The following is a 21929-nucleotide window of genomic DNA, read 5'->3' as shown; positions in this document are numbered from 1 at the left end:
GGGGCAGAGAGAGAAGGAGACACAGAACCGGAAGCAGGCTCCAGACTCTGAGCTAGCTCTCAGCACAGAGCCTGACGCAGGGCTCGAACCCACGAATGTGAGATCTGACCTGAGCCGAAGCCGGAGGCTTAACTGACTGAGCCACCCAGGCGCCCCAGCATCCCTATTCTTTAACTTCAATATATTTTTATGTTTTTAAAATAATTTTTTACCTAATACATTCGCTTGTTAAAATCTGTACTTGAAAATATTTGTTGTGGTTTCCCGGTTTCAATTTTTCATGGTAAAAGCAGCAGTTTCTTACTTGAGGGCTTCTGTTATAGACCCGACAGTGAATACTTGTAACTTATATTTTGGTTCTCTGGGTATCTAGTTGCTTTTCAACACTGTCATACACTAACAAATATTTTATAAATGCTTTGACCCTTTTTATCTGGTGATAAAATTTAAATATATAACCTGCCTACACTAATAACTTCCTTAAAAAATCGTCAAAACTCAAGTTGTTACATGAAGAATAAAGAAGTACAATTAAGTCATTTCTATTTCAGAAGGTAAATGTGTAGTCATAACTTCAATGGACATAAAAATCAGATGTTACAATCATTGTGAATCTATGGCCACTAATGCAGAATGCTGAAGGTATAGTATATACTTCCAAGGCATACCTTGGAGATATTGTGGGTTCAGTTCCAGAGCGCTGCTTGCAATAAAGTGAGCATCACAACAAAGCAAGTCAGATGAATTTTTTGGCTTCCTGGTGCATATAAAATTTATGTTTATACTATATTGTATCGTATTAAGTGTGCAACATTATTAGGTCTAAAAAAATCAATGTACATATCTCAGTTTAAAAACACTTTATTGCTAAAAAATGCTAACTGTAATAGCTTTCAGCAAGTCATAATCTTTTGCTGGTGGAGGGTCTTGCCTGGATATTGATGCTGCTGACTGATCAGTCAGCAGTGACGGTTACTAAAAATTAGGGTGGCTTTGCCAGTTTCTTAAAATAAGACACTAATGAACTTTGCTCCATCAGTTGACTATTTCATGAAGGTATAGTTTCTTTGTAGCATCACATGATGCTGACGTGACAGCATGACGTTTTACTTGTACTAGAACTTCTTTCAAAATTGGAGTCAATCCTCTCAAACTGTGACACTCCTTTTTCAACTAAGTTTATGTAATATCTAAATCCTTTGTTGTCATTTCAACAATCTTCACAGCATCTTCACTAGGAGGAGATTCTCTTTAAAGAAACCACTTTCTTTGCTCATTAATAAGAAGCAACTCCTCATCCATTAGAGTCTTATGAGATTGCAGCAATCCAGTCACATCTTCAGGCTTCACTTTCTAATTCTATCTAGTTCTCTTGCTATTTCCACCTTGTCTGCAGTTATTTTCTACACTGAAGTCTTAAACCCCTCAAAGTCATCCTGGAGGGTTGGAATCAGCGTCTTCCAAACTCCTGCAAATACTGAGATTTTGACCTCTTTCCATGGATCACAGATGTTCTTAATGGTATCCAGAGTAGTGAATTCTTTCCAGAAGGTTTTCAGTTTACTTTTCTCAGATGCACCAGAGGCATCACTTTCCATGTCAGCAATAGCTTTATGAAATGTATTTCTTTTCCTTTTTTTTTTTCACTGACTTAAGTTTTTATTTAAATTCTAGTTAGTTAATATATATGGTAAAATTGGTTTCAGGTATAGAATTTAGTGATTCTTCACTTACATATAACACCAAGTGCTCATCATGACAAGTGCCCTCCTTAATGCCCACCACCCATTTAGCCCAACCCTTGTCCACTCTCCATCAACCCTGTTTGTTCTCTATAGTTAAGAGTCTTATGGCTTGTTTTCCTCTCTTTTATTCCCTCTTCCCTGTGGTCATCCATTTTGTTTTTTGAATTCCATATATGAATGAAATCATGTGGTATTTGTCTTTCTCTGACTTATTTTGCTTATACTCTACCTCCGTCCACATCATTGCAATAGCACACTTCCATTCTTTTTGATGGCTGAGTAGTACTCCATTGTATACATATACCACATCATCTTATCCATTCCTGCATCAGTCGAAGGACTCTTTCTATAGTTTGGTTGTTTGTTGATAGTGATGCTGTAAACATCAGGGTGCATGTGCCCTACTGAATCAGTATTTTCGTATCCTTTGGGTAAGTACCTAGTGGTGTAATTGCTGGGTCATAGGGTCGTCCCACTTTTAACTTTTTGAGTAATGTGTGTCCTGTTTTCTAGAGTGTCCTACCAACAGTGTAATAGGGTTCCCCTTTTTCCACATCCTCACCAGCACCTGTTGTTTCCTGTGTTATTAATTTTAGCCATTCTGAGAGGTGTAAGGTGGTATCTCATTGTGGTTTTGATTTGTATTTCCCTGATAAGTGACATTGAGCATCTTTTTATGTGTCTTTTGGCTATCTTGATGTCTTCTTTGGAAAAATGTCTGTTCATGTCTTCTGCCCATTTCTTAACTGGATTATTTATTTTGGAGGTGTTGAATTTGAGAAGTTCTTTATAGTTTTTGGATACTAACCCTTTATCAGATACGTCACTTATAAATATCATCTCCCATTCTGAAGGTTGTCTTTCAGTTTTGTTGATTGTTTCTTTTGCTGTGCAGAACTGTTTATCCTGATGAAGTCCCTGTGGTTCATTTTTGCTTTTGTTTCCCTTGCCTCTAATGACATGTCTAGAAAGAAGTTGCTTTGGCCAATGTCAAAGAGGTTGCTGCCTGTGTTCTCCTCTAGGATTTTGGTGGTTTTCTGTCTCACATTTATTTAGGTCTTTAATCCATTCAGAATTTGTGTGTGTGTGTGTGTGTGTGTGTGTGTGTGTGTGTGTATGGTGTAAGGTGTGTGTATGGTCCAGTTTCATTCTTCTACATGTTGCTGTCTGGTGTTCCCAAAACCATTTGTCTCGAAGGCTACAATTACTCCTTTATCTGTGGGCCGCAGAATGGATGTTGTGTTAGCAGACATGAAAATGACACTAATCTTGTTGTACATTTCCATCAGAGGTATGGGTGTATTGTCAATAAGCAGCAATATTTTAAATGAAAACTTTTTGCCTGAACAGTAAAATTTCTTCAACAGTGGGCTTTCAGAAATTCAGTAAACCGTTTTTATAAATGGACGTGCAATCATACAGGCCTTGTTTTATTTCTAGAGCATAGGCAGAATAGATTTAGCATAATTTGTAGGGGCCTTAGGATTTTTGGAATGGTAAATTAGCATATTGGCTTCGACTTAAAGTGGCCACAGCTGCATTAGCACCCTACTAACAAGAGAGTCCTCCTGTCCTTTGAAACTTTGAAGCCAGGCATTGACTTCTCCTCTCTAGCTATGAATGTCCTAGATGGCATTTTCTTTGACTCCAACTGTTTAATCTATATGGAAAACCTGTTGTTTAATGTAGCCACCCTCATTAACTATCCTAGCTTTGTCTTCTGGGTAATTTGCTGCAGCTTCCTGCAGCATCAGCACTTCCTGCTTAATCTTGAACATTTGTGTTACGGAGATGGCTTATTTTTCCCTAAACTTAATGAACCAACCTGTTCTAGCTTCAGACTTTTCTTTTGCAGCCTCCTTTCCTCTCAATCTTCATGGATTCAAGAGTGAGGGCCTTGTTCTGGCTAAGGCTTTGGTTGAAAGGAATGTTTTAACTGGTTTGATTTTTCTGTCTAAACCATTCTAAAACTTTCTTCATATAAGAAATAAGGCTGTTTTGTTTTCTTATCATTGGTGTGTTCACTGGAGCAGTACTTTTAATTTCCTTCAAGAAAAAGGGGAAAATTTTTTTTCATTCACAGCTTGAATAACTGGTACAGGAGGCCTAGCTTTTGGCCCTATCAGCTTTTGACATGCCTTCACTAAGCTTCATCATTTCTAGATTTGCTTTAAAATAAGAGACACTTAACTCTTTCAGTTGAACACTTGGAGGTCATTACAGGTTTATTAATTTCAGTATTGTCATGTCTCATGGAATAGGGAAGCCTAAGGAGAGAAGGAGATGGGAGAATGGAGCGGTCAAAGCATACATAGCATTTATTGATGAAGTTTCACCATCTTTAGGTAGGGTTAGTGGTGTGCTGTAAAGTTACAATAGTAATGTCAAAGATCACTGATCATTATAACAAATATAACAGTAAAGAAAAAGTTTGAAATAGTGTAAGAATTACCAAAATGTGGGGCGCCTGGGTGGCTCAGTCGGTTGGGCCTCCGACTTCAGATCAGGTCAGATCTCACGTTCATGGGTTCGAGCCCTGCGTTGGGCTCTGTGCTGACAGCTAGCTCAGAGCCTGGAGCCTGCTTCCAGTTCTGTGTCTCCTTCTCTCTCTGCCCCTCCCCCTCTCATGCTCTGTCTCTCTCTGTATCAAAAAATAAATAAAAAACATTAAAAAAAATTAAAAAAAAAAAGAATTACCAAAATGTGACACAGAGACATGAAGTAAGCAAGTGCTGTTGGAAAAATGGTGCCAATAGATTTATTGACACAGGGTTGCCACAAAGTCCACTTGTGAAAAACACGGTATCTGCCAAATGCAATTAAGATAGGTATGCCTGTATTGGTGACTCAAATTCAAGTGACATTTCTTTTGGTGATGCAATTTCCTGAAATAGTGAACAACTGTTTACAGAGTTCTGACAAACTGTTATCTTCTTTCATTTTCTGTGGTAATTTCATTCTTGAAAAAGTAATAAATCCATACAGAGTATTTTGCATTTTTATTTAAATAGAAATTTCTATTATTCTAAAGAGATTTTCTACCAATGCAAATATCAGGCAAGGCATGTGAAAGTTGTATTATGGGACATCCCTTTGTTGTCAGGACTCTACAGTGCAGAATGTCTAAGATCTCTGCCCCACCTACCCGTCCATCCACTTACTAATTGTCCACCCTCCTCCAATCATTGTGAAAATCAGTACCATACTTACTTGGTAAGTAATACTAAGCGATACTTGGTAAGAAATGGTTCCCAGAAGCCTTCCTTCCTTTACTTAGGCTCATTCCCCAAAAGGAGTTTTGACTTTGAGTCATATAATCTTTTAGCTGTAATAGAAAACTACTACATATAGTTCTTTGAATAAGAATAGGAAAACACACTTAAAGAGTCAATCACAAAAAAATAGATGAGTAGAACAGCCTGTAGAGAAAAAGTATATGATCATTCAGGAACATTATTTTAGTAACAGTATTATTTTGGTTGATTTACTAAATATAAATGCTTAGTATCACAGGAACAGCTTATGCTTTCATTCTGTGTAAGAGCAAGAATGTTACAGATCTTGAGCAACATTAAAATTTTTCATAATTATGGCAAGGGAAAGGTAAATTGTCTAGATTATGGAAAGTGGACTGGTAGGAAGTACAGGATTTTGTTGTTGTTGTTATTGTTATTGCTGCTTCTCCTGTTGTTGTTTATTTGATAGCAGTTCTTGGTTCTAGCATTCCTGAAATCAGGTTTCCTATATATAAAATTAATGAGGCAATTGTGTATCTTTCTTCCACCCTTTTTTCCTCCTACTTTTTGTGTCAGTTCTTGCCAAAATAAGTAAATAGAATTCACCCTCTGTCTGTATTCTTTGACTTTAAGATTAAGATGCATTTTCATATTATTGTTTAGAATTTTCTGGTTGTGCCTTTGTTGTTGATATTTTTAAATATTAAACTTTGTATATACTGTGTAAAAGATACGGTTTTTGATTGACTGCATGTCTCCAGCCTGTTTCAAAGTTGTAATCCATTACTTCTGATACTCTAAGGAGGACCTACAAAGCCATCTTCATTGTCATTGCTGTGTATGATTGTGAACGGAGAAGATGAAGGCTCAGAAGTATCTGAAAAACCTGGGTAGAAATTTCTTTTTATTCATCTCTCTCTAATTTGGATACCACAGTTAGAAGATTTACTAGTTTACTTCTTGTCCAGCCAGTGTTCAATCTGATGGCAGAACAAAAGCAAACAATCAAATTTATGGCGCTTAGTCTATGATTTTTAAATTTGATCTAAACTAAAACAGCCTCTCACATTTATTTTTATCATAAATGTCTCTGTTGCCATACATGGAAGGCATTCATTATTATCATGGCTGAAATGTGACCACATAGGACTCTTCTGATCCAGAAAATCCAGGGGGAAATTTCAGATGGATAAAATTGATATTTTTAATTGTGGCAAAATCATATAACATAAAATTTACCATTTTAATCATTTTCAGGTTTACTGTTCTGTGGCATTAAGTACATTCACATTGTTGTGCAGCCATCACCACCATCCATCTTCTGAAGTTTTTCATCCTCCCAAGCTGAAACTCTGTACCTATTAAGCACAAACTCCCTGTTCCCCTGTTCACTAAACATCTGGCAAACTGAATTTGGCTTTTTCTTATCCAAAAAAAGAAAACAACTTTTTTTTTGTCATGTCTTCCAGGTATATCCATTTGTGGCATGTGTCAGTATTTCCTTTTTTGAGGCTGAATAATAGCTCATTGTGTGATATACCATATTTTGTTTATCCATTCACCTGTCGATAAACACTTGTATTACTTCCACTTTTTGGCTATTGTGAATAATACTCAATATATCTTTATACAAATATCTATTCAAGTCTCTGCTTTTACATCTTTTGTATGTACCCAGAGGTGGAATTGATGGATCATACGATTATTGTGTTTACTTATTTTAAGAGTCTCCATATTTCCACAGTCTGTACCACTTTACATTTCCACTGGCAGTGTATAAGGATTCCAGTTTCTCCAGATTTCTTGCCAATACTAATTATTTTCTGTTTTGGTTTGTTTGTTTTGATAATAGCCATCCTAATGGGTGGCAAGTGGTATCTCATGACTTTGATTGGCATATCCCTAACAAGTTGGTTTCTTTGACATCCAGAAATGAACCCCAATCAACTGTAAAGTTACAAGTGGCTTTGAGGAGAATAAGATAAATCTAGGAACAAATGAAAAGCTTCTTATTAGCCTCTCTTTCATTAATACTAATGATGGATTTCACTCTACAGGATCACTTTTAAAGTTTTTCCTTTTTCTCTTAAATATCATTGAATTTAAATTCAATTTGGTAGAAAAATTATTGTTAAAGATATTTAAAAACTAAACTTAGAACCTCAAAACTAGAGAATTTAGTGTAGTCCAGTAAATATTCATTAAATGATTAGCGCATGCTATCTTTAAGGATCTTGTAGTCTGAGGCACCTGGGTGACTCAGTTAAGCATCTGACCTTTGATTTCAGCTCAGGTCCTGATCTCACTGGTTCCTGAGTTAGAGTCCCACATCAGTCTCCATGCTGATAGTGCAGAGCCTGCTTGGGATTCTCTCTCTCCTCACCTCTCTCTGCCCCTCCCCTGCTTCTACACTCTTTCTCTCAAAATAAATAAATAAACTTAAAAAAAAGATAGCCTAGAGGAGGAGCCGGGTATATGGACAAGCAATTACTAATAAAATCTATAATGAGAGTATATAAAAGATTTGTTGGGCATAATAACAAATGCCTTCCTTTGTTTCTGGGGAAAAAGGAGTGCCAGGGAAACTCCATTGAGAAGGAACCTCTTAAGCTGGAACTTGAAGGAGGAACAGACTTTTCCTTGAGGTATATTTTGGAACAAGAAATCAAGTTTGGAAAGTAATATAATCTATCAGAGATGAGCTTCCTGTAACAAAGCATTGACAGATAATTTAAGAATTTTGGAGTCAAAGATCACTTTAAATTTTATATCTGTGAACTCTATAGATGATATTTTCTTAGTTATGTTAAAGAAGTGTAAAAGTTTTAAATGATAGGACTACAGTTTTAGCCATTGTTAGTGCTTTTATTTGTAATGTTTGTATTTTTCCTAAAATCTTTGGGAATTTAAGATTCTGGAGAGGCTGGTATATTTGGTATGAAAATGTAAAATGTAGTGATTCATTTTCAAGTACTGCTGTGTCCCAAAGACCAATTTCTAAAAATTATAAAGCTATTTAGTGATTTGGTTTCCATAGGTCTCATCAGTTTTTGGTTACAAAAGGAATCTTTTTCAGACTATTCCCATGTGTTGTCAATTCATTCCCAAGATGCATGAGATATTTTTTTTCCACCTTACCTGCTTTTTTTTTAATACCCTTATATTTAACATGTGCTCACAAATCCAGACTTCATACTTTATAGAATGAGTTTTTTAGTTTTAAATTATTTAAATTTGTGTGCTTCCAAAACTTGTATGCTACTTTTTAGCAGGAATTAAAATAAAATTAGGGTGGTTAGAATGGTATTAATCTATCTAAATTTTTTTGCCCAGGGCAAGATGAATCAGAGGAAAAAGAAGCAGGCTAACATCAAGGGGTTGCAGGTGTGAATGGGTAGTCTGAACTGACAGCAGAAAATATAATGTGTGCCAACCTTGGCATACAGCCTTGACTAAGTGATTAAGTTCAGACTGTATTTCTTTCTGAGTGCCATGACCTGCTGTTAATGCTTGCTAGATAAGTGTGAAACTATACTTGAATTTTAAACTAACAGTATAGTTATACACTTAATTTTGGTCACATGTTTGTTTTGACTCTTGTTAAAGAGTAAAGGTGTTATTGAAATATAGTGTTGTTTTTAAAATCTGCAATATTGAGATGGAGAACTGATTACAAAAGCAAGACTTTAGGTCAGTGGTTTTAAGCTTCTTTACATCATGAGAAACTGATGAAACCTGTGCTCACTCTCATTGGAAAAGTGCACATGTTAAGCAAATATGCATATAGTTTCAGAGATTCACAGACCTGAAGACCATTTATGGATCCTGCTCTAAGTCACTTTCTTTATTTTTGGACAGTTTTATTCTTTTATTTTTATTTAGTTTGTGGCTTAATTTGTTGCAGAGAAGGTGATGCTAATGAACTGGTTAGAGGTTTGATTTCGATACAGGACAGCCAGCTGTACTTATACTATAGTCAAAATATAAGATTTAACCATTTGGGTAGAAAAAAACACACCCACACATATGTGCATGCCATTGATTATAAAATGATTGAATGAGATCATGTGAATTAATTACAACTGAAAAATTCAAAATACATAAGTAGATTTTGTAGCATCTTTGGGAATAAGGAAAAAAATCTTTTGGAATTACCTAATGTTAAATTATGATATTTTGGAATATGCTGATTCTGCATTTAAAATTCAGTTTAAAATTTATTTTAGGGACATTTCAGTGTATCACCTTGAAATAATTGTAGAATTCTAAAGAGTTTCAAAACTTCAGTATGTGATTACTGGTACAGCCAGTAGAGATGAATGGAGAAAGAGGAGTATTTGCATCCTGGAAAGTCATGAATGACATGTAACATGCAATAGTAACATATATAAATAACATATCTTTTAGGGGAATCTTTGTTTTGTACCTTATTTCTTAACTTTAGATGTACTTAGTAATAAATTCCAGTCTTGGTGGAATTTAGTGAAAAATTGTGTATCAGTGGTTCTTAGTCTCAATTGTCTTGACATCTTCCTAAAGATTTATATATTTTCTCAGACCCACACATTTACTTTCTTATTTTCTTTAATTTATTCCAGAAGCTTACATACATGGTATGTAATTTGCTATTATTTTTACATGGTTTCAGAGTGGATGTGGAATAAATATGCTTCATGTAGTCTAATGTTCCAGTTATCAGTGTGTCCCTCTTATAACTTTATGAACTTTATTGGCAAACTTCTTATGAACCCTCTTTGAGAAATACAGCTATAGATTATAGCAGTAGCATGTAAACTTTTTACTTATTCATTTATTTGTTGAGTTAGAGCATATTATGATTTGCTTGAGTAATTAGCAAATCACATAATCCTACCTGGATTAACATAGTACTTAACCTCAATACATATTTGTCGAATGAATAAATAGCCCATATCTTTAAGGTGATTACAATATTCTACATAGAGCATGAAGTTCCAACTCTGATTGTGAGACCTGCCTCCCCCCCATAAGTTATTATAGGGAAAAATTGTGAAATGTTTAAAGGAAAATTTTTGAAGACAAGGTAAATATGCATGCCATATTTTATACTGGAAGAAACTGATTTTGAAATCAGACACATAATGGCACATTCACATCCACAAAATGTGGTCCTCACTATAAATAGCATAAGCAAATAAAATGAAACTTCATGGTTTTTTTATGGAGCATACAAATGCATTTAATTTTCACAGTCTTGCAGTAGCTATTTCTAAGATCACAGAATAAAATTTTTTAAACCAAAAATAACACAGTTGAAACCTATACACAGCACTGTTAATATTCTGATGTACTAAACAAAATAGACCTCTAGATAATGTGGGATTTCCACTATCTGTATGTACGTACTTAATGGAAATTTTACAGGAATGCCAAGCATCAAATGGCAGCCACATTTCTTACTAAATTAGAGTTCTTAATGTCTACATGTAGATCATTGTAATTACGAATATCAGCTTTAGTTAACTTTCTCATACTTAGTAGCAGTAGTAAAGAGCCATTGACTGCCATGAAGAAAATAAAAATCAGAAATTTCAACTCATTGCAGTTAGAACCACAAAAAAAAGGTCTTGCTTTTGGTGATGGCTTTCATCCTGTCGTAGGATCCCTAAGATCTGCCAGAGGAGTATTGAAGTCTCACTTGATACCTAGGAAGATAGTAAAATACCATAGGAATAAAGTATCCATATTCTTGTCCCAGTGAAAACTTTTACATTGGAGATCATTGCTAAATGTACCTTGAGAAATGGTTTCCAAAATTTGAGGCCAGAATTACATATCCACATTTCATGGATTCAACTGATAGTATGACCACGGCAAAGAAGTGATTATGTGAAGTGAATCTGGGCAAAACCCTACCCAATGCATTGTGAGGCTCGTGGGATCAAAGTTCTTTGAAACCAAGTTGATCTGGCTGGGTAAGGAAGAAGTAAAATATAAACCTCTGTCATCAGATGTAGTAGGTGCTGATTAGGCCATAGGTACATAGGAGTTCCACATCACTGAGTAGGAATCCATCTTAAGAGAAAAGCAAGGAACCCCCCAGGAATGAAAGGGAAGGAAAGAAGTACTGTCCATAAATGCTTCTGTAGATATTCTATATGATTTTCCCCCCTTGTGGTAGCATTTCTAACAGAGTATGGATTATTTTTCATTCCCAGAGGTATTACCTAGTTAGTGTTTATTTGAAGATAATATACTAGTTTACCTGGGAAGGAAAAATATATATGCCTTAACTCTGCTAATAATTAGTTGGATTGAGCCTATGCAGTTCAGGGCCATTAATAAAATGTGCAGTCTAGTCAGTTAAATAAAACCAGCAATAATGAATCATAACAACTAACCTTGTTGATCATTATTTTTCTTTTGCTTGGTCTTAGGGTTTTGACCCACCACATCAAAGTGACACAAGAACTATTTACATAGCCAACAGGTTTCCTCAGAATGGCCTTTACACACCTCAAAAATTTATAGATAACCGGATTATTTCATCTAAGGTAAGAATCAACACTTATTATTAAACTATAGATATGTCCCATTTTGTTTTGAAAAGTGATTTATTTATGTATTCAGTATACATTTATATCCTTAAAAACTTAAGAAAATAGTTTGGTAAATCTATATTATCCAAAATTGGGAACTGTAAAATAAAAGGAGTTGCCAATTGCTAATACCAGGTAACTAACATGCCAAAAATTATCCCTAGTTGCAATTAAACTGAGGAACTAAATATTTATCCTCTGTGCCAGGCACTACGTTAGGTACATCTCCTATCATTTAATTCGTTCAACAAGCCTGAGATCGCTTTTACAAAGTGTTATACTCATTTTATATTTGTTTCTTTAATTAAAGTGTTGAGAAATAATTTGCCGAGGGTTGCACACTAGAAAGTGACAAGATTGGAGTTTGAACTCAGTTCTGTGTAACTTTAAAGCCTCACTTTCTTTAATTTTATCACTCTTCCATAAACAAGAAGTTTTCGTGTATAGTACCAAGGTACTGCTTTACTCACATATTCATGTTTCATTTTTTTCTATAGCATTTTTAAGATGTCTTAGTTTATTTTGAAGCTGAAGATTAAGGGTAATGCTGTCCCAGTAAACTTTTCTCATGATGAAGGAAATGTTTTCTGTGCTACTATGATAGCCAGTAGCTATATAGAGCTAGTTAGGCCTTGTAATATGGCTAATGCCACTAAAGAACATAATTTTTTAAATATAATTTATTGTTAAATTGGCTTACATACAACACCCAGTGCTCATCCCAACAAGTGCCCTCCTCCATGCCCATCACCCACTTCCCCCTCTCCCCCATTAACCCTCAGTTTGCTCTCTGTGTATTTGAGAGTCTCTTATGGTTTGCCTCCCTCTTTCTCTGTAACGTTTTGTTCTCTTCCCTTCCCCCATGGTTGAAGAACATAATTTTTAATTAAATTTTAATTTATTTTAAAGCCATATGCATCTACTGGTTACATATTGGACAGTGCAATTAGGAAAGATGTGAATCAGACTAAGGGTAAAGTTCTCCTTAGATTATTGCTAATGTTTAATAGACCACTTTAAGAAGCATCTTTGTACTGTTCCTTCTCTTCCTTCCGGTGTAACTAATTTTTTCTCTGTCATCCTGATCTCCTCTTTCCCAAAAATATTGTTTTAGGTCCATGGTTTCTTTGTTCTGCCCCTTTTCTCATCCTTCACATTATTTACAAATGCAACAAACATACCCTTTAATGAGATCTGTCATTTTGGACAGTGGTTCTAAAGCAGAGGGCAGGGAGGGGAAATGCTAGAATCTAGGTAATAGAAGAGCTTTAGATTAATGACACAGTTCTTAGTAAATCATGCAAGAAATAAAAGTCCTTGAAAATGTTTTTTTTTTAACTTTGGGTATAATTTATATATAGTAAAATTCACCAATTTTAAGTGTACAACTTGATGAGTTTTGACAAATGTATAGCATCATGTGACCACCACAACCAAGGTATACAGTATATCCAGAAGCAAAAAATTAGCAGCCAGTCCCCTTCCTCCTCATTTATAGCACTAGCAACCACTGATCTGTTTTCATAACTACAGTTTTACCTTTTCTAGAATTTCATATAAATATAGTCATGTAGTATGAGTCTTCTGTGTCTGACTTCTTTTCATGTAACAGTAATCTTGAGATTGATCTTTATTTTTGCATATATTAGTAGTTCACTCCTTTTTGGTGCTGAGGTTAGCTGTCATCCTGGCTTTGGATAGTTTACATTCTGAATTTGGGTCATTTTCCTTGCATGGTTCTTTCACTACCAGTATTTTCTTCCTTTTAAATTTCCATCTACTTTTCCAGCCCTGAACTCAAATCTGTCATATTTTGCACTAAGGCATGATTTTTCTCCCTACTGTTTGCTGCCACAGCTATGAGAATTGGATAGTGTCTCCAGGTTAAGAAGCCATACTTTACAATTCATATTTTTTCCACTGACATTTTTAAAAAATTAAACCCTCTTCCAGTTTCTATGTATATTTTGAATACTTTCCAGGATCCATTTTAAAATCTAGTTTTTGTAATTCTCATCTGCTGAGAATTACAGGACCACTTTAGTCCTCTGCCAGTATTGAAAGCTCAGGGTTCTGGAAAATTTGGGGGATTAAATATCTTTATATGATTGTAATCATATGCAGCAGTATTAGGATTCACATTTTTGACCACAGTTTCAAAAATGTAGATATTTAAATAAACATTGCTTTTTTTTCTGAAGCATATAAGGACTGTCTCTCATTATTCCCTTATTATTCCACTAGTGCTTTCTCACATCCCGTCCAAACCAGATTATCTGCTCTTCCATAAACCCATGTTGAACTTCCCTGCTACTGTGCCTTTGCTGTGATTTCATGTTGATAACTACTTCTTTTTAAATGTTTAAGTTTAAACTACTTCTTTTTTAATATTTTTTGCAGAGATTATAGATCTCACATGTTTATGGAAGTGTAAAATTCATGTTTTTGACCACAGATTCAGGAATGTGGGTATTTATATACAGTGTCCATTTTTTCCTGACCATAAATGAGGCTTTAAAAAAAATTCCCTTTGTCCTACCCTCCTACTCCCTTATTATTCCCTTAAACTCTTCCAGAATGTATTATTTTCTATCCCACAAAGATATGATGAACCTTCCTCTTCTCTTCCTATGTTCATGCTGTCCTCTTACTGAAATGGTCTCTCTCTCTTTGCTCCCAATTTTCAGCATGTTGAATGTGGTCCTCTTAAAGCCCATGGTGAATATGACCTTACTCATTAAATTTTTCTTTCTCACTGATTGCTTTTCATTTTAATTCTTTGTATATTCCTTTATTTACTTTATCTTTCAATATAGCTATTGATATTTATTCTTAATTTCTTCTAATATGAAAGCTTCTTTGTTCCTCTTATAGTGCAAGAGTCATACATTGTAGCTGCCTGATATATCTTTGTTCAATTTGCCATAGTAACAACCTTATCTTACATTTAAACTTCTTTGCCAAAGATATAATTTCATCATTATGTTTTGGTTTTCTTACTAATATCAGAACTTGAGGAAAAAAGGTCAATTGTATAGTTATATACATAACTATAAAGAAGTTATACTTCTAATTTAATTTTATTGACCATTACATAATAATTAAAACAATTTTAAAGAATAATCATTAGTTTTTAGAATATTTTTATATTGTTTAACATCTATCCCACTATAGTTCTTCCTCTAGATATGATAGGATAAGCACGGATTATAGACTTGGTCAGTCTATTAATATGTTTGCTTTTTAGAAAACAGTTCCTAATATTTGTAAGCTAGTTTTTATAAGAAATTTTTATTTATTTTGAGTTTTCCATGTATTTTTGAACTAGCCAAAGAAAATATCCTGAAACCAATTACTTTACTGCCAATATATGTAATTGTTCTTTTCAAGATTTTGGAATACAAAATATATTTTCACAGTTATGTTTTAAAAGGATTGATGCAAACTTAGGACATTGCCAACTTGATTCTTATAAAGTTTTATACATTTGATTTGGTGACTAAGGGACTCCAGTTAAGATCAGCTGGGGATGATATGACCCAAAATTATCATCTCAGAGATACACATTGAGCAGTGACTAGAAAGCATCTACCTCTCTTCTTTCCAGAGCCCTGAATATTATCCCCAGTCTTAGATTCTAGAGCTACTATTACTACCACTACCACAAGAAAATGTGTTTCAGGTTTTTCAGGTTAGAACTGAAAGTATAATTTCACCTGAGAGAATATGTTGTTAGGTATTGTACTATTTACATATCCTTGGGTCATATAGGCTTTTGTGAGCTTTTCTGGGAACCTAATCCTTTTTATAAAATTGTTCATATCGGGAGGGACATTTCAGATCTCAAACTGATTAAGAAGTGAATTTTTGAAATAAGAAAGTTCAGAAATTAGAACCATCTTACAGTGCACCAGAGAAAATTAAGTAAACTGCCTCTTTAGAAATCTTGAATCAGGTCAGTAACCACTAAGGCTTCATTGTGTGACATCAGGATAGTCATCTGAAAAAATTTCATTTCCACCTTCATATATGTATATACGTATTCATCCGTTCTAAAGTTTTGATCTCCAGCCATGTGCTGAGTAGTAGTAGTAAGTGCTGAAGATAGAGCAGTAAATAAAACAATGTCCCTAGCCTCAGGGATCTTACGTTCTACTGAGAGAATGTATATAGGGCCAAGTAGCAGTGCCATAAAGTGTTTCCCTGTTTCATATATGAAGTTGTGTTGTGAGTAGTGTGACACAACTAAAATTTGTACTCTTTTACTCTACCCCTATAATAATAGTATTATAGGCTTATATGCTGATTAATAATATAATAACAGACATGTAGCAATTAGTATGAACCAGTTTCTGTCCTAAATGCAACATAAATATATTAGCTTATTCAAGCCTTGTAACAACCCTATAAAATATAATTATCATCATCTTCATTTTATAGAGGCACAAAGTAGGGTGCAGAGAGATTAGTCCAAGGTCATTTAGTGACTGTCTTACTTTAAATATTGGCATTGTGACAGATTTCCATGCCCTTTATGAGATAGTCTCGGTGTTATACCACTACTTATGTAAAGTATTTTTTAATCTATTTTACATTCTAGGTTATTTTTCCATATTCTGTACTTAAAGAATAATAAAATAGTTATACCATGTCCTTTATTCATGATACTGAGCTAAATAAAATGGAAAGTAAATTGTATCTGGTGTCAGCATTTTTATCAGCTCTTATTTATTTTTACACTTAGTTTTATATAACCAAAGTCCAAAATAAATTATTAAATGTTGCTTTAGATCTAGCTTCTCCAACTCCGAAAAAAAATCAAGAATTTAATAGCAAAATTGGTAGGTTCCAATTTATCTCATCTTTTAAAATTACACTAAAACTGCCAATAAATAGTATAAGAAAAAAGAATAGAAAGAAGTTCCGAAACTCTTAAAAACCAGATAGTTTTTATAGCATCAGGAGTTACATAAATTTTTCTGAAGACTTCGTAAATCTGGTTTTGCTTTCCTTACATTTCCTTACATGCTTTGCCTTCACTGATATAGTATATATTATTTTAAATGTTAACTTATCCTTCTCTCTCTTTTTTTTAGTATACTGTGTGGAACTTTGTTCCAAAAAATTTATTTGAACAATTCAGAAGAGTGGCAAACTTTTATTTTCTTATTATATTTTTGGTTCAGGTAAGCTTTATCACTCAATAGATTAAGTTTATTATAATGAGGTCTGTCTTCAGGGAAAAGTTACATCACATTCTAAATCATTTGACTATGGACCAGTTTTTCCTGCATAGCTTACCCATTGAAATCAGTGAATGTAATTAAACCACGTGTAGATTTCTAAAAAGTAGCCTATGAATTTTAAGATTAATTTTATTTTGTTTCATTACTGATGTGCTGTGGTGCTGATAATTATAATCAAAGCCAATTTTACATTTCAGTTGCTCCGCATTAGAACATAAATATTTGGTTTTTAATATATAGCACACGTTTTTGGCATATTTCTGCTTATGGAATGATCTTTGTCCAAGTAAATCTTTCTTTGGCTTTTTCTTTGTTTTCAATTTAAATTTTACTTTTGTTAAATTTTTATTAACTTTAGGAATCCCCATGAATATAGATTTTTATTATGGGAACCATTTTCTTAAATCTGTATTCATTACAAACTCTTTTACAGTTTCTTAATTTTCACATTGTGCTTTTTTTTCTCTAATATCAAAGTGTCAAGAGAACAGCTTATAAAATTTGAGTATAAGTCAAGATTTAAAAATAGTGATTGCTATTTTCTTTTAAAGGGGCTGTTCTTTTCTGATAATACACGAGCAGTCTCTTTCAGTATGGCATTGGGCTTTTGTATAAACTTTGAACTTTTCTCTCATAGAACTTGGAATTGCAATGGAAAGAAAACTTGTCAAGTAGTCACTTTAAAGCTTGAGGAAACATTTATTTTTTAAAGAAATTGCTTTCTTTCATGAACAGAGAAGAAAATTCTGTGTTCTTATCAATAGACCATCAGCTTGGTTTCCTGGAAAAGTGAGAAATTTGTACTAAGCATGTCCACATAACATGCATTTGTGAAATTACTAGCTAAGATCAGGAATTCAGCTTGTCTATAAAATAAAACAAATTTAATTGGCCTATCCAGGGTAAAGGAACATTAATAAACCATTGAGTCCATGTTTTAACTAACCAGACATAGTTACTGCAAAAATTACTTCTGCAGCAATTTATTGAAACCTCAGTTGTATGATTTAGATCATAATTACAGCATCATTTTCTAAGCTGTACCCCTCTGGCTCTGTAGATGTAACAAAATCACTGTAGAAAAAAACATCCTTTTTCTAGCCCTATTCCTTATTCTCTCTTCTTAAGTGGTGAGTTTATTCTGAAGTCTAGGGTAAAAATTGCTGACAGACTTTTTAGCATTTACCAAGATGGGCAAAGAAATGTAAAATGAGATTCTGAGCAGCTGTAGGTCTGCTTCTAGCAAATACTGAAGAGGAAGACCTTATGTACTCTGTGTTAAAAAGGTTTGGAGTGGCTGAGTCCACTCTAGCAATATTTGTGGATATGCAATAGATTGAGATATTCTACTGACTTCATATAATAGTCAACAAAATGAACTTGGTGAAACTGTGAACTAAACTGTGCACAATATCTCTGTCCTATTATTTTTTACTCAGGACCATCATATACACTTTATATAGTGTTCTCAGAATGTCCAATAAATAGGAGATTTTAGATGTTATAATAGTGTGATGAGTACAATATAAAAATATAATACTCTGTGTTATTTTTTTGTTGTTGTAAATCTAGCTTATGATTGATACTCCTACCAGTCCAATCACCAGTGGACTTCCATTATTCTTTGTGATAACAGTAACCGCCATAAAGCAGGTATGAAAATACTTTCTATTGTTTCCCTCCCAACTCATTTAGAAATTGCTAATATTTACACTTCAGACTAACATTTATTGTTGTGAAAGTAATTTCCATAAGAAAGCAGCAAATTTTTTTGATGCTGCATATGGTAAAATTAAACTGAGTTATGTCACTCTGTTATGTTTCAGATACATAGGGAATCATGGAATAATTATCATTGTTAAAATATGTTGTTGTTCCCTTGACACTCCTAGGAAGCATCCAAAAATGAGCATATTATATGTACAAACTAATTTATATATGAAGTACATTATTATAATCATCCTGTAGGTTTGGCAATATTTAAAGGAATGTAATTCCCAAAGGATATATTTATAGGGAGTAGAACACATACTTCTGACATGACCATTTTGAATAAAAATTGTATAGTCTTTTCTTAACTGTCTACAACTTTCTCTGGTGATGTTTTTATATAAAGTAATACCATAGGGGAAATAGCTTCAATCAAATCTTGAATTGATATTAAAATGTAGCTGTAGTGGGGCGCCTGGGTATCTCAGTTGGTTGGGCATCCAATGTAGCTCAGGTGATGATCTCATGGCTTGTGGGTTCGAGCCCCACGTTGCGCTCTGTGCTGACAGCTCGGAGCCTGGAGCCTGCTTCAGATTCTGTCTCCCTCTCTCTCTGCCCCTTGCTCGTTCTCTGTCTCTCTGTCTCTTAAAAATAAGTAAATGTTTAAAAACATAAAATGTAGATATAGAAAAGTAAGATTGTTATTAGGTACACATGCTGAGTAAGAAATAAAAGAAATTCAAAGAAATGTCATGTCTATATAGCTATCACTTCTCAAAAAATCTTGCCGGGCCCAGTTAAATAGATGGTTCCCTCTACCTGAAAGAGAGTTAATTGAATTTTCTTGTGTAAATATGATAAATTCCCATTTTATGAGATTTAGGGATAAGATTTAAATTGACATGGAAATAAAATTGACAAATGTTCTATAATTCTGAGATTATATTCTTTACTACTTACAGAAAAGGATAAGAGGCATCTATAGTAGTTACGTTATATATCTAGCTTGTCAGAATATCACTTATTTTCACTAAGTGTGAGTTCCTTCCTCTGTTCTGTTGGAGGCCAGAATTTGTGCAACTCAATTAAGCATCCAAATCACTTCATACAGTTACATATTTACTTGGTTTTGTAGATGCCATTTATTTCATCAAAGTAACACATATTTGCCCCTGGGACTTCTTTTTTATATATACTTTCTTATGTGATTAATTTTGGTCTAGAGGCTTATCGTACCATATATATGTTGATGGTTCTCAAATTGATATGTATCCTGAAACTATTCCCTGAAGTGCAGCTACACATATACAAATCTTCGCACAGCATTTCCACTTGGATATATTAGGCTTTTCATGACCACCATGTCACTCTCTCATTTTCTGCTCTGGTCTTTTTTCTTCATATCGTTTGCCACTACCTGTTGTTCTGTTGAGTAAATATTTATTACTTTATCTGTTGCCTTCATTGGAATGTTTAGCTCTATGAGTACATAGACTTTGTTTTATGTACCAAATTATTTCCAATGATCAGAACAAAGTCATGTATGTATTGGACCTTCAAAAAACATTTGTTTGGTAGATGAATAAATGAATGAATAAACCTATTGAATATTTTTTAATGTTTATTTTGAGAGAGAGCATGCATGTGAATGGACACGAGCTGGTGGACGGGCAGAGAGAGAACCCCAGGCAGGCTCCGTGCTGACGGCATGCAGTGTGACAACAAGGCTCAAGCTCCTGAGCCAAAAACAAGAGTCAGACACTGAATAAACTGACTCATCCAGACACCCACCTATTGAATATTTTTTAAAGCACTGTAAAATGTTGTGATATATATTGCCCTGATTTTCCAATATATTTGGCCAAATAGAGACTAGGTTTAATTGAAATGTGATACCATTAACTGAGTTGAGAATGCTGGTGAATTTATATCTGCAATATAAGAGAGTTTAATATAAAAACAATTGACAACCTGTCTTCTTCTAAAATGAATTAAGTAAAAACACAAAATCTAAAGATAGAAAGTGAGATGACTACCTCAAACCTGTGTGAGTATGGTTATTGCAGTTAAGTTCCAGATTTACTTGAGAGCCTTTTGACAACTAAGGCAAAAGAGGAAATATGAAAGGTCATAATTTTCAAAGGGAAAATTTGATCTGTAAAGATTTTTTTCCATTTTTCAAAAACAATTTCAGAACTCAGAGTTTTTTCTATTCCTAAGTTTTATTCATTTAATAAACATACACATACCAGAGTGTACTGTTTAGGTTTATATATCCATCACTATAGATTACTAGAACAATTTTTGGAAAAATTATAAAAGTGAAAGTTGCCGTATTCTTATTTTCCTTACTTCTCTTTTCCCCTCTTAGTCTGCTTTTCTACCTTTATCAAAATAGTAAAAGCTTTGTTATCAGTTATTTGCACTTTAATATGAATGAAATTGTAACTTTGTTTTTTTAACTTCTTCCAACCATATATACATATTAAGTCTTCTCTCTAGTTGCGTAATGCAAGATACAGTGCTGTGGTAAGTGTCATAGTCTTTGCCCTCTATGAACTTAAAATCTGTGAAGTAAGGAAAGTCAGACCAAACACAATAATAATTATAGTTTAATAAGGTACTAGTAAGAGCCAGTGAGCTGTAGGTGTTCAGAGAAAGGATGGAACACTTCATCTAGATAATCAAGGAAGGTTTTGTGGAATAAATAATAGCAATGAGACTTGGAATATTAGTAAAATGACAGTTGTCAGAGGAGGTTAGATAGAAACAAACAACGTAGGCAAAGACCCAAATGCAAGAAATGCCAAGACCTATTTTGGGGAATGACCTGTCTGAATAAATGTTTGACACTGTAGAGGAAAATATTAAACAATAATACTGGAAACATAGGCTGGGAAGAGTCTTTGCTATAAGTATTGAGAATTACTGAAGAGGTTTTGAACAAGATAGTGAATTTAAATGATGTTTTGGAAACAATCTGGCAGTAATATTAAGGATGAATTAGAATTTGTGAATGTGTGTTTTAAAATACAATGTTTTCATCATCATTGCTCAGCTGTTGATGTCATCTGATTGTAAAAGGAATTGTGCTTTTTGACAGTTTCAGGAAAGTATTTTGACCCTCAGTTAAATTTCCCTAAAATTGGCATACCACATCTTAACTGGGGTCAGTGTAATTTGAGTATCTTAAGAATGCTTTCCTGGGGTGCCTGGGTGGCTCAGTCAGTTTATCACCCAACTTCAGCTCAGGTCATGATTTCACGATTGGTGGATTCAAGCCCCATGTCGGGCTCTGTGCTGACAGCTCAGAGCCTGGAGCCTGCTTCGGATTCTGTGTCTCCCTCTCTTTCTGCCCCTCCCCTGCTTGTGCTCTGTCTCTCTCTGTCTCTCAAAAATGAATAAATTTTTTTT

The 21929-nt window shown here is 34.1% G+C and overlaps 1 protein-coding gene across 1 annotated transcript in view; it reads left to right on the top strand.

The window, feature by feature from the left end:
• ATP11B (ATPase phospholipid transporting 11B (putative)) overlaps positions 1-21929 on the top strand; it is a 118974-nt gene that overhangs the window by 20202 nt on the left and 76843 nt on the right. The window contains exons 4-6 of the mRNA XM_029938739.1: positions 11398-11514; positions 16656-16745; positions 18378-18458. Coding sequence (XP_029794599.1) covers positions 11398-11514; positions 16656-16745; positions 18378-18458 — 288 coding nt within the window. The remainder of the gene's footprint in view (positions 1-11397; positions 11515-16655; positions 16746-18377; positions 18459-21929) is intronic.

This window comes from Suricata suricatta, chromosome 5 (genome assembly GCF_006229205.1).
Source record: "Suricata suricatta isolate VVHF042 chromosome 5, meerkat_22Aug2017_6uvM2_HiC, whole genome shotgun sequence".
In the NCBI taxonomy this organism is placed as follows: Eukaryota; Metazoa; Chordata; class Mammalia; order Carnivora; family Herpestidae; genus Suricata; species Suricata suricatta.
This window is presented reverse-complemented; position numbering and strand designations above follow the sequence as displayed.